The sequence below is a fragment of the Primulina eburnea genome, chromosome 6, assembly GCF_022965805.1.
Source record: "Primulina eburnea isolate SZY01 chromosome 6, ASM2296580v1, whole genome shotgun sequence".
Lineage (NCBI taxonomy): Eukaryota > Viridiplantae > Streptophyta > Magnoliopsida > Lamiales > Gesneriaceae > Primulina > Primulina eburnea.
The window spans coordinates 2,661,052-2,674,950 of NC_133106.1; the positions used below are offsets into that span (position 1 = coordinate 2,661,052).

Here is a 13,899-nt window from a genome sequence, read left to right on the forward strand (position 1 = left end):
ACCTGGCGTATGTGAACCAACGTCTGACCCAGCAAGTTGAAGCTCTCAAGGACCAAATCAAGCAGAAGAAACAGTGCCATCTGTAGTATCAGCAGCATTGGAATGATGAGAAGGAAGCGGCTGAGGCAGAGATACAGGGACTTAAGGCACAGGTGGCACAGCTCACAGAAGAGAACGACCAGCTCACTCATATGGTGGAGATACTTCAAGAGGAAGAGCCAGAGGAGGAACCGATAGATATAGATGGGCCTATAGCAGTAGTTGGGGATGGAGATATAGATGATAGAGTGTCTTAGTAACTTTTCTTTACTACTAGGAGTCATTTTACTATTGTTGCTATGTTATTCAGTACGATTTGTTTTCATTCAGTACTATTTGTTTCCATTCAGTTGTTCCTCTATATTCAAAAATTAACAAAGTTATGGTTATTTATTCATTTAAGTGTTCCAGCATAACTTATTCATTCAAACATATCGTTATGAACAAACAAATTCTTAGAAACGTTTAAATTGTAGGAAATGGCCGGTAGACCTCCGAGGCAAAACCGCAGCCCCCGTTATGCAAACAACAACAATGACAATGAAGGGGACAATGGACCAACACCTGGGTTCAGTCTTAACCAAGCAGACCTGATGGTCATAGCCACGATCGTGGCAACGACACTGCAAGGGTTAGTGAACCCGAATGCCAATCAACAACCACCACAACACGGAGTCAAGTTCCACTATGAGTCACTGCGCAAGAACATGTGTCCAACTTTCAGTGGCGCTGCGGACCCTGAAGTTAGCCAGAGTTGGCTAAAAAGCGTGGAGACTCAGCTGCGACTGTTGGAAGTCCCTGAGGTACTAAAAGTAGACGTGATTGTACCTTTCTTGGAGGATAGAGTAGTCAAGTGGTGGGAAGCAATCTCACCAGCCATAACAGCTGCAGGACCAATCACGTGGCAGCATTTTAGATAAGTTTTTCTGAAACAGTATTATCCAGCAGAGGTCAGACTGCAGAAACTGAGTGAGTTTGAAAATTTCAGTCAAGCCCCAGACATGTCGGTTGTGGAATACACCTCCCAGTTCAATGCCCTGGGATCTTATGCTCCAGCTATCATGGCGGACGAAGTTTTGAAATTGCACCGCTTTAAGAAAGGATTGAACAGCAGGATCCAATCAGCCCTAGCAGTCTACCAACCGGAGAATTTTTCAGACCTGATGGGCGCATCTATCCGAGTTGAAACTGATATCCAGCACAGGGAGAAGGAATTTAAGAACAAAAGGCCTATGAGTAGTCATTCCCCACATAACGGCCAAACTTTCATGAGGCCTAACCAGTTTGGTGGACCATCAAAAGGGCCTTCGCCTGCCACAAACTACTAAGTCATTAAGCCTTGCCCAACGTGCTACTTACGACACCTGGGAGAGTGCCGTAGAGCGAGCGGTGTCTTCTTTGGATGCGGAAAACCAGGTCACCGTATGGCAGAATTTCCAGACGCTACCTACAGAACAACTGGACCGGGTAAAGGAGACGGTTCAAACTCAGGGGTGAATGCAAATAAGCCACGGGAGAACAAACCAAATGCCAGGGTGTTTGCCATAATTCAAGAGGAGGCAAACGAAGCAAACGATGTCGTGACATGTACCATATTTATTCAACAAGTGCCTGCTTATGTGTTATTTGACTGTAGTGCTACACATTCTTTTATGTCTAAGAGATTTTCTAAGAAGTTAGGATATAAGCTCGAGAAACTAAATGAGCCCTTTCGCATAGCCACACCTACAAGTAGGGCCATTGAAACTCACGAAATTTACAGAGATTGTAAAATCAGTATGGGTAACCAGACTTTTAGCGCCGACTTGATACAGTTAGTCATGGTCGATTTCGACATCATCTTAGGAATGGAATGGTTAGCAAGAAACAGCGCGATAGTAGATTGTAAGGGAAATAGAGTCAATCTCAGAACCCCAGATCAGGAATAAGTCGTATTTCACGGTAAATCCAAGGAACGGAAATCGCTGCTTTCCGTATCTCAAGCTTGGAGGGCCATGAAATCCGGAGAATACATCTACCTAGCAATGGTCAGTGAAATAAAAGAAGAATTCGAGCTGAAACTGGAGGACATCCATATAGTGAGAGAGTTCCCAGACATTTTTCCAGAATAACTCTCTGGGACGGTCCCGAATCGTGAAGTGGAGTTCGAGATCAACCTGGTTCCCGGTGCTGCACCAATCTCTAAGGCACCTTATAGAATGGCACTAGCCGAACTCAAGGAACTAAAAGAAAAACTCCAAGAATTGCTAGATAAAAGTCAAATTCGACCGAGTGTGTCCCTATGGGGAGCTCCAGTACTCTTCGTGAAGAAGAAAGACGAGAGTATGAGATTGTGCATCGAGTACAGGGAATTGAACAAGATCAAAATCAATAATATGTACCCTCTACCTCGGATAGACGATCTGTTTGATCAGCTTAAGGGAGCCTCCGTTTTTTCTAAACTGAATCTGAGGACAGGTTACCACTAGTTGAAGGTCAGGGCTGAAGATATCCCCAAGACAACCTTTCGAACCAGATATGGACATTATGAATTCAAAGTGATGCTTTTTGGTCTGATAAACACACCGGCAGCATTTATGGACCTGATGAACAGAGTATTCAAGCCATTTCTGATCAGTTCATAGTGTATTTATTGACGATATCCTTGTCTATTCTCCTGACGAGACGAGCCATGAAGAGCACCTTCACCTTGCTCTGCAAATCTTAAGAAAGAATAAGCTCTATGCCAAGTTTAGCAAGTGTGAATTCTGGCTAAGGAGTGTCATTTCTAGGACACTTGATCTCGAAATAAGGAGTGCCAGTGGATCCAAGGAAAGTAGAGGCAATCACAGAGTGGCTGAAACCTAAGAATGCCACCGACATCAGAAGCTTTCTTGGATTGGCAGGTTACTACCTGAAGTTTGTCGAAGGGTTCTCCTCGATAGCCGTGCCACTGACGAAGCTCACACAAAAGAATTATAAATTTATCTGGAATGAGGATTGTAAGAAGAGTTTCCAGACATTAAAAGAGAAACTCGCGTCCACGCCAGTGTTGATCCTGCCCACAGAGAATAAAGATTTCACTATTTACAGTGACGCCTCTAAGGAAGGTCTAGGATCCGTACTCATGCAAGAAGGAAGGGTGATCGCCTACGCATCGAGGCAGTTGAAACCGCACGAGCAGAACTACCCTACTCATGATCTGGAACTGGCAGTGGTTGTCTTCGCCTTAAAGATTTGGAGACACTACCTCTATTGTGCTAAATGTGAAATCTTCACAGACCATTAGAGCCTCAATTAATTGTTCACCCAAAATAAACTGAATATGAGGAAACGACGATGGATCGGACTTCTGAAGGGTTATGACTTGACCATAAGCTATCATCCGGGTAAAGCAAACAAATTGGTCGATGCGCTAAGTCGGAAGGGCCCAAGCAAGGTGACTCTAGCTTCCCTCTCGGCCCAACCATGTCTGTAGGAGACCGTCAAGATAAACCAAGATCGAGACCCGGTACTGACCAAACTTAAAGAGCAAGTCAGAGAAGGGAAGTCTCAAGATCACCAGATTGATGACAAGGGGATCCTATGGATGAAAGGAAGACTATGTGTACGCGACAGCTATAACCTTTGCCAAGAGATAATGGCAGAAGCACAAAAATCAAAATTCCGAGTCCATCCAGGAAGTACAAAAATGTAAAGAGACATCAAGAATAATTTCTGGAGGAATGGCATGAAAAAAGATGTGGCCGAGTTCGTCTCCATATGTCAAGTATGCCAGCAGGTCAAAGCAGAACACCAGTGACCTGGAGGATTACTGCAACCTCTGGAAATCCCCGAGTGGAAATGAGAGCATATTTCCATGGACTTCGTGGTAGGATTGCCAAAGTCTAGGCAAAGCCACGACGGTATATGGGTGATCGTAAACAGACTCACGAAGACTGCTCACTTCTTACCCATCCGCATGAATTACGATCTCGACAAGTTGGATTCACTGTACATGGAAAACATTGTGAGGCTGCATGGAGTGCCAGTGAGCATCCTATCTGATAGATACCCGAGGTTCGTCTCACGATTTTGGAGGATCTTTCAAAAGGCCTTGGGAACGAAAGTAACCCTCAGCACAACCTATCATCCTCAGACTGATGGGCAAACTGAAAGGACCATACAAACCTTAGAAAATATGCTGCGAGCATGCGCGCTGGAATTCAGTAGCAACTGGAGCACTCATCTACCCTTAATTTTGTTTGCTTACAACAACAACTATCACAACAACATTGGAATGGCTACATACGAAGCTCTTTATGGAAGAAAATGTCGATCACCACTTTACAGGGATGAAGTGGGAGAGAGAACCGTGGTGGGACCTGAGCTTGTACAGATGACCGTGGACAAGGTTAAAATCGTTCGGGAAAAGCTCAAGGCAGCTCAAGATCGACAGAAATGCTGGGCAGATCTTAAAAGAAGGCCGGTAGAGTTCAGCATGGGCGAGAAGGCTTATGTGAAAGTCTCGCCTATGAGAGGAGTTGTCCGATTCAGTAAAGCCGGGAAACTGAACCCTCGATATGTTGGACCATTCGAAATCTTGGAAAAAGTGGGCACACTAGCATACAGACTGGCACTGCCACCAAGCACGTCAAGAATCCACAATGTTTTCTACGTATCCCAACTAAGGAGGTACATTCCAGACCCGAGTCACGTGTTGGAGGTAGAACCACTCTTGATCGAAGGGAAGTTGGGAGAAGAACTGAAATACGAAGAAGTCCCTATCAGAATCGTGGACACCAAAGAACAAGTTCTTAGGCGACGTATTATTCCTTATATCAAAGTGCAGTGGTACAACCACACATAGCGAGAAGCAACTTGGGAAGTTGAAGAGAATATGCGAAAGGAATATCCCTACCTATTTGGTGACCAAGCCGGCCCAAGTTTTGAGGACGAAATTTCCCATAAGGAGGGAAGGATGTAAGAACCGATTTTTTTTCCATATCATTGTAAGGATGTTTGTAGGATTTTATTTGTTGTATAAAATAATAATAAAAGATATGCACCTTGGGAAATTAATTGTTGGAAATAGTTTTGCCAAGTCAAGAATAATATACCAAGACTTGGAAAATAGAAATTTGGGAAGGGGATTCACAAGATTGAGATATCCTACAAGATCTAAAGAATTAGGCATGATATTTTCGAAATTATACTAGAGTATATGCCTAGATATTGTGATGCATGGTAACTTACAAGGAGAAGCGGAAGAAAATCATCAAACTTGTGCACAAAAATTCCTTACCCTAGCCACCATATTTTCGAATTTATGAAGGATATTGAGATCAAAGAATAATCTCACCACTTAGGTAGCTGAATTTTCAAAAAAGGGCAAGGAAATTTGGGGTCAAATATTGCAAGATTTGAAGCAATTTTGGCATGATTTAGCCACCATATTGAGCCCCATCCTCCTCTCCTATAAATAATGCATCAACCTTAGCCATTCCCACACCACAAACTCGAATTCCCTAGCTGCAATTTTCGAAATTTTCAGCAGCATCTCCTAGCCAAAACTCTGCTCAAGATCGTCCAAGAAAAAATCAAGCCGAAGTGTCACCGACTGAGGAACAAGGAACCATCCACTTCCCGAAGTCGAGCACCTACGTTTTTAGCAATTCAAAATACTGTAAGTGGGCTGTTTTAAATATTCAAACTTCCAAGAGTATCTATGTGATTTGTTTTGTTGTTTTAAAAATGCGGTCGAGCACCGTCGTTTTGTCTATACATTTTAATGAAATCTTGGTACGTTTATGTGTTGGCATTGTGAGGATTCCCTGAAAATGAGTGGAATTCCAACATATGGCCCTTTACAATAGGATAGAACTGTTTTATGGCCTCGCCCCCTTAGAGGATTAAAACTTAGGGACTGACGTCAGTAAACCGTTGAAGGTGAAAAATCGCAGTGTTGTTATGTTATGATATGATGTTACGATTATGAAAAACATGATGTATGTATATATTATTTTCGAAAATGATGGAAAATTTTTATGTTGTGTTCAATACGCCCCCTACTTGATGAGTATTTCCTAAAATATTAACCCTCCTTACAACCTTTTCCAGAGAAATCCGAGGAGGAACTCGAGGAGGAAGAATCAGACTAGTTTTGGGGCTGGTGAATGCGAGACTTCAAGATTTTAGATTAAGTTGATCTTTTAATTTAGTTTTACGTATCCACAATTAAACTCTGTCATTTTTTGGATTTCGGTATTGTAAAGACAATGTTTATTCCGTTTGAATTATGATTTATAATCTGGTTTCGGTTTACACTGTGCTACAAAGGCTTGTTGTTTCGATTGTGTGATTGTTAAATAACGCTGGTGTAAACCCTGAGTTTCGGGGCGTGACAGTCTCGGCAGAGAATGCATGTGCATATCGTGCTAATATAAAAAAAAACAATGATAGAACTCGATCGAGCTTGTATTCGAGTACATAGTGCGATACATTCTACAAGCTACAACATAGACAGGTATCGCATCACCACAATGATGAAAAATTATTAAAATGGGCTAACGAAGTTAGAGAATGTTTACATATCTCATCCTGATGTATTGATGACACGTACTTACAAGATTCTCATGTACGAGCTTAGTATTAGCAGTGATGCTACATCAAATAAGGAAAAGAGGAGGGAAAAACCGAAGTAGAGGGATAAGTTGTAGCGCTTGCGTGGATGGGACTCGGAACTTTTTTTAAAACGAATGGGTTTATCTCATACACCTTGGAAACCATTATCAGGACTCTAGGAGGTAACTTTCACACTTTAACTTAATTGGTCAATTGACTGTCATGGAAAAAATACAAAATTCATTTGTTAACTTGGTATATTTCTTTTTTTTTTTTTTTGTCCTGTAGTAGGTCTTTGAGGGCAAGGGCCTTTGTCCTAATGGACTTTGTCATACACCATTATTCATAGAATATCTCATCCATGACAATGGTTTATTTGGACTCCCCAGCACTCGATCTAAGACCTACAAGATAAATATTTGGTACTAACTCTCATGAATCTAAATATTTATCCTAAAGCTCTTAGGCTCGAGTGTTGAGGAAGATTAAATGAACCATTATAAAAAGATGATATATTCTATGAGTAAAATTGTATGAGAAAACTCGTGTGAGCCAAGGCCCCAGTGGGACCCCAATATCGAGATAGTTCGTGGTTATTGATTTTTTTATATTTTAATTTAGTTTTTTCATTAGCGTAGAAACGCAACACCTGACTTTATTGTCGGTCCCAATGTCATTCATATAAACACATTAATATTATGAATTTGAAGTATAATCAGTGTTAGAAAGCAAAAGTAACTTGCACGCTCATAAGCCGAAATGAAAAGTTTGTTGATCTATTCCATAAGCTAAAGTGGCTATGTAAGTACCAAACTTTCGTAGTATATCCCCATGATGATCCAAGAACACTTCCAAATTCATGTTTAGTGTATTCTCGTGAAAATGTTTGATCTTTTAAAGTTCTATTAAATGGAGCTTAACCATGTTTGTTGTATTTTGTCATTAGTTTCGAAATTATAAGGAGTTGTGTTGTACTTGAAAATTTAATGTCTTGTTTATTAACACAACTTACTTGAGTAAATTACACCATTTTTCGAGCCTTAAATAATTGCGGGGCAGCTGGAGATTTTTTTTAAAAAAAAAATTCCAAATATGTTGTAGACCATTCTTGGTGCTCAATCTTGTAAATCACTACAAGCTATAACATTGTCATGTTACAACATAGTTGGATGTTGCGTTAGCACACTGATGAAACATTCTTACATAGTGTTTTAATCTCGACGTAAAAATTTTGTTCTAAATAAGTAAACTTTCTTTCATATTTTGGTTGTTTATTGTGCTGGATAAGTTTTCTGATAGAATATTATTTTTATTTAATGGATTTTATCTTGATATACATGTTTTTTTTGTTGTTGAGATTTTTTGGATATTTTCTAATATTTATGATATATTGGCTCTTTCATTTCTAGACAGTATAATAAGATTAAAGATTCAGAAATCTTCTATGTTTTCTATAGTTGGTATTTTTTCTGCATTCCTTTTTGTTACAAATTTATTTAACTGTATCAGTATATATAGAGACTGGTTAATGCATTGATAATTATATCGTTGTGTTTGACTCTAAAAAACGCTAAAAAATAACAGTTAGAAAACTGTTGTCTTTTTTTAAAAAAATACTCGAAAACAAAACATTTTTGAAGAAAAAATTTCCAAATAAAATGCAGTTATAATTTTATAATTTCACATACATTTTGTTTCTTCTACATTAGATTACAAATTGCATTTGAAATTACAAAACTATATAAAAAAACATTTTTTAAGAATTTTTTTTTAATAAAATGCAGTTATAATTTTATAATTTCGCATACATTTTTTGTAACTATATATATATATATATATATATATATATATATATATATAAACATTTGGTCACAACCAGACCCAAATTTTAGTTCATAGCTCCTAAAACAAAATCAAACAAATCTATCATTAATGTTATATACAGGGAATTACAAATTTTAGTCCATAGCTCCTAAAACAAAATTAAACAAATCTATCATATTATTATAATATATACAGGAACGACACATAACAACACGTGTGTTTTCTCAAAGCCAAAACAACAACCTTAACGAGTAACCAGCAATCATGAAAATCCCCGAATCCACAGGATAATCATCTTTATTCTCCTTCCTTAGCCAAGAAATGCAGAAAGGTGAAATCTTTACGTGTACATTCTTCATATTTTGAATGATATGTTGTGCAGATGACAATATAAAAGCTCATATTGGATCAAAATATAGAGAAAATAATGGCAATATCTTTTCCTCTTTCATCAGATCGTAGCATCAGTTCTAATCCCACATACACACAAATCATATTAGCCTCGTCCATGGGATTGATCATAGCAGCTGCGATGCATTATCGATTCAAGAAAATAAGAGATCAGCGGATCATTCCGTACATAAAGGTTTCCAATACTGGCCAGGTTGTGAAGCTTGAAAGATTCTCCCATTACGTAGGTAAATTGTAATATCCTTGGTGTTTGCATATCACATGTACATTTCTCGTGCAATATAGATCTATATCGGATTTTCTCACCGTGGTGTGCGTGTGTACATGTGCTAATGCAGCAAGGCAACTGGGATTCGCAGATAGAAGAGAATGCCCGAATCTCTGTAAATTAGCTTCTGATTACATAAGAAAAGCCGAAGGGTGTGAGGAAGAATTATATGCATTTTTTGCTAATGAACCAGATGCAGACTCCCTGTTTATAAAGATGGTAGAAGAGTTTGAGAGGTGTATTCTTAGTTATTTCGCATTTCACTGGAAACATGCTTCCTATATGATCAGTCAGGTACGCGTGTGTCCGCACACACCACAAGTTTGCAGATAAATGACATTTAAATCAAGCAAGCAATCATAAAAAATTTTCCACATTGTGAATCTTCAGGTTCTTGGTTCTGAATTAGAGCCAAAAAAGAAGCTTAAACACATAGTCATGGCAGCCACTAGGTATGCGTATATAAATATTACCTTTTTTCTCATTAACTTTATAACTAAAAACACATGATATGCCCATTTTCAAGTTGAAGATATGTAGATTTTCAATTTAGAGTTTCGGTAAAATTACTATTCTTGTGTTTCACGGGATGAAGAGAACAGAGATTTGAAAGGGTGACCAAGAATCTGAAGGTTGCTAGAGTATTTACCACGTTAGTGGAGGAAATGAAAGCCATTGGTCTCGTATCTCTGGATGATTCACAGTGCACCGATGTGATGGTTCCGATGGCTCATAAAGACAGAAGTCCGGTTCTCCTCTTCATGGGTGGTGGAATGGGGGCTGGCAAGAGTACTGTACTAAAGGAAATTCTTAAAGAGTAAGCACATCAATCACATTATCAGCTAAAAAAGAAAAGAAAACAAGTATTAGATCGGTTTAATTTCATTTCATAGAAGAGTGGATCATAATCTAGAAGTTCTTAAAAATCATAGTTGGTGTAAAAAAGCAGACTTTTATACGTCTGAATCAAGATTCCTACCTCACTGGAACAGATCATTCTGGGTTGGAGCATCTGGGAATGCTGTTGTTATAGAAGCAGATGCCTTCAAAGAGTCAGATGTCATTTACAAAGCCCTAAGCTCTGCAGGACACCATGATATGCTTCAAACTGCTGAACTGGTATGCATTTCTGCCGCCCCGCACAGTTTCCAACCAACAAATGCTTCATCCTCTATGCCAAAATAAATGGCAGGAGAAAGGACTGAGGATGCTAGATTTTAAAAATATATATGTGAAAAAAAAAAAATTAAAGTGATAATTGAAACAAGCAGCTTATCACCACAAAAATGAGGCTATTGGTTGCCTTCCACAGTATTCCAATAGAAAATAATTCAACATAATTGAATTTTGCAGGTGCACCAGTCATCTACCGATGCAGCATCATCCCTCCTTGTAACTGCACTGAATGAAGGGCGAGATGTGATCATGGATGGAACCCTGTCGTGGGTTCCATTTGTTGTTCAGACAATTACCATGGCTAGGAATGTTCACAGGCGTCGATACCGCATGGGAGCTGGTTACAAGGAAGATAAAAATGGAGTTGTGACTGAAAGCTACTGGGAACAGCTAGATGAAGAACAAGAACAGTGGGAAACTAAGAAGAGAAGGCCATACAGAATTGAGCTGGTGGGGGTTGTTTGTGATGCTTATTTAGCAGTTATTCGAGGAGTAAGGTCAGCAAGACATACTTCATTTGGATTATTCTAGATATCCGCTATTATTCTAGAGTTGATACAAGTAGGATATTGTGATACAACATTTCCTTTTAATGTTCAACATCCAACCGAATAACATGAAAAGGAACTTAATTGTGCAGGTTCAACTTTAAGGTTATAATTATTTCCAAGAATGAACCATTAAACCAGCAGCACATATTTCATGAATTAACTAACATATTCTGAGTACTCGCTTCATCCACAGGAGGGCTATAATGTGTAGACGTGCGGTGAGAGTGAACTCGCAGCTAAAATCACACAGGAGGTTTGCAGATGCTTTCAGTACCTACTGCCAACTGGTAGACAATGCTCGACTCTATTGTACCAATGCCTTGGAAGGCCCTCCTAAGGTACATTGACCACTCTTGATTTCTAAAGTTCTCAATGGATTTCATCATCTTATTACATGTAGCAACTAAACCAACAAGAAACAATAGATATCATGAACCCAATCCCGAAATTTCAATTTTCTTGCCAAGGGAATTGCAAAGCTGCTTTGGTGTATTTATACAGATTGAAACGTCTCATATACTAACACAGCTATGATTTTGAAGTTAATAGGATGGAAAGACAAAGACAAGACTTTGCTGGTTGATCCAGACGAAATAAATTGTTTAAAAGTTGTAAGCAAGTTGAATGACAAAGCAGATTCAATATTTGAGCTCTACAAAAGTACAAATCCTGCGTATGAGGCAGGGTCAGTTTGGAAAGACATCGTGTTGTCCCCATCAAGGCTTAACATTCAGAAAGAACTCAAGTACTCAATTCAGAAGGTTGAAAGACACAGAGAGAGCGATTAGCCAACACAACATATTGACAATCAAAACTCATTGACTTTCCCTAAGGTAGCAAACGAGATGTGGATTAGTGGCATATCGGTTTAAGGAACATCAATTGTATAGATTTTTCGAAAAATAAGACTAGAAAAGATCCACTCTCTGACTCGAGGATTTTAGAAAAAAGTTCAACATGAACATGTGCAATTCTCTTGCATGCGGCTACATACGGAGTGCTACCAGTAGAACATATGCAATCTCCTGCATGCAGTTGCATATTGGTGGGCAGCAGTCATTTCATTGATGTAAAACCGTAAAAATAACCCACAAAATCTTACTCATTTTCAGTCATTGTCTCTTATGTTGATCGAGAGAGATTTGATCCAGATGCAGGCCAGAACTCAATTCACAAGTAGTTTCAAGTACAAAACTCACCTTAGATATCAGGATACTCACAATGTTGTGAATTCCAAACAGACTCATTTAGATGCAACTTTAATATCCATGTTCAGAAAGAGTGAACAACATCCAACGCATGTTTTCAACTGTTGATCCAACATTTCTGCCCCAATAACGGGCCTCACTAGTAGCTAGCATAATTGCAAGTAAAATTTTCATAAAGCAGAATGTCAATGTTGGCAAAAAAATCATAGCAGAAGATAATTAGAGCAACAAAGGAGTAGAGAACTGAAAGGAAGAACCGTAAGCATACCGAAAGACTATAGTTTACGAGTGAAACTGGAAATCCCGTTGAGCTGAATTCAAAATACCTACTTCCCACACACCATAGTGATCTGTTTATGTGCATTATTTCACCAGCCACTAATAAGATGAAAAACAAACAGCCACGTGCAGTACTTTTAGAACAATATTATGAACTTCCATTCCATTTTCTTCAGAAAATGCTTCGTAAGAAAAGAGCTTTTGTGATTCTTTCTGGAAAATAGGTTCAACCATGTTAACATCTGCAAACTGTATTGATCCTGAATACGATATATAAAAACTTCAATACCCAAAAATGTGGCCACACAACACATTTACAAAACTACTACTACAAACAAGCGCCACTTGCCAAACATATATATCTCTCTTATTTTTTCCCCTTTCTTGCAGCGGCTTCCTTCGCCGGAGACTTGACAGACTTGGGCTTTACACTCTTCACCGGAGCCTTCTTAGCCACAGTTTTCTTTGCTCCTGTAACCGCGGCTTTCTCCTTCCCCGGTGTGCCTCTTGTTGATACCTTTCCCACCTTAGTAGCCGGTTGCTTTTTACTTTTGTCTTCCTGTTCCTTTCTCTTCGTCGCGGCCTTTGGCTTGACGGGATCAGCAGCAGCTACCGACTTCGCAGCAGACTTAGCGTTAGAAGCGGGCTTTGAGGTTTAGAGGTTTTGCTGGCAGTATCTTTTGGCTTGGTGGCGGGAGCCGGTTTCCTCTTAGCAGGAGCAGGAGGGCCAGAAGGCAACTTATACGAGGCCTTAACTTTTACAAGCTTTCCAGAAGCAACGAGCTTCCTCAACTGAACCAGTAAAATCTTCTCGAAGTTAGGTGGAAGATTCCTCTGTTTCTCTTCGATAAACTTCATGATCGCATATTGGCTCGACCCCGTCTTATCCTTCAGCGTCACGATCGCGTCTTGAATAATCTGTATTTACGCAGAATCATCAGTACCCCAGTTTCACAAGAAACGAAAAACCCACCAAAAACGAAAATGAGAACATTTCACTACCTCGAAGTAATGAGGGTGAGAGGGTGATCCCCGCTTCCTCGGCGCGGCGGGCTTCTTGGGCTTGGTTTCCTTAGAAGCGGCTGTTTTCTTAGGTTTTCCCGGTGGCTGTAGCAGCCGGCTCAGCCACTGTATCGGCCTGAAGCGTTGCGGCAGCCATGTGGAATTCTCAACTATATCAGAAACAAGATCCCATCTTGGGCAAATTTGAAGAGAATCAAAGCCGTTAGCTATCAGTTTCTTGCTGAATTTATCAAGCAGGAGAATGAATGCAACCATTTGTTAAGCACGGATTAGGGATGGCAATGGGGCGTCCCTATCAGGGATCCTCAAATTCAACCTCCATCTCATATACACTGGATCTTAGTTAATCTCCAAACCCGAAATTTCGAGTATTAACTTCTTATCAAAGTCACCAAGTTAGTTTCAAATAAATATTACAAAATGTTGACGGATATAAAATTTTTTTAAAACCAAATTTATTATTATATATTATTATTAGTGATAATATTAATAATAATATCAATATCAATAATAATAATAATATTATTATTAATATTTA

The 13,899-nt window shown here is 39.3% G+C and overlaps 2 protein-coding genes, 1 long non-coding RNA gene and 1 pseudogene across 4 annotated transcripts; 2 read left to right on the forward strand and 2 right to left on the reverse strand.

Moving 5' to 3' along the window:
- The first annotated feature begins 1,463 nt into the window (after positions 1–1,463).
- On the forward strand, positions 1,464–1,967 carry LOC140833688 (uncharacterized). Its single transcript, XM_073198010.1, has one exon. The coding sequence runs from the start codon at positions 1,464–1,466 to the stop codon at positions 1,965–1,967; it is 504 nt and encodes a 167-aa protein (XP_073054111.1).
- Positions 1,968–8,629: 6,662 nt separating this feature from the next.
- LOC140833762 (calmodulin calcium-dependent NAD kinase-like) lies at positions 8,630–12,319 on the forward strand. Its single transcript, XM_073198145.1, has 8 exons — positions 8,630–9,083; positions 9,195–9,418; positions 9,515–9,576; positions 9,720–9,941; positions 10,117–10,243; positions 10,478–10,797; positions 11,045–11,189; positions 11,394–12,319. The coding sequence occupies exons 1-8, from the start codon at positions 8,873–8,875 to the stop codon at positions 11,637–11,639; spliced, it is 1,557 nt and encodes a 518-aa protein (XP_073054246.1). The 5' UTR covers positions 8,630–8,872; the 3' UTR covers positions 11,640–12,319.
- LOC140833764 (uncharacterized) lies at positions 9,077–12,349 on the reverse strand. Of its 2 annotated transcripts, none has more exons than XR_012118562.1 (4): positions 12,328–12,349; positions 10,104–10,295; positions 9,774–9,916; positions 9,077–9,251 (listed from the first exon to the last, which is right to left on the reverse strand). It is a non-coding gene; the product is annotated as an uncharacterized lncRNA (long non-coding RNA). The 2 variants fall into 2 exon arrangements; XR_012118563.1 differs by having other exon boundaries at positions 9,774–9,921.
- Positions 12,350–12,357: 8 nt separating this feature from the next.
- LOC140833763 (uncharacterized) lies at positions 12,358–13,670 on the reverse strand (annotated as a pseudogene).
- Between the last annotated feature and the right edge of the window lie 229 nt (positions 13,671–13,899).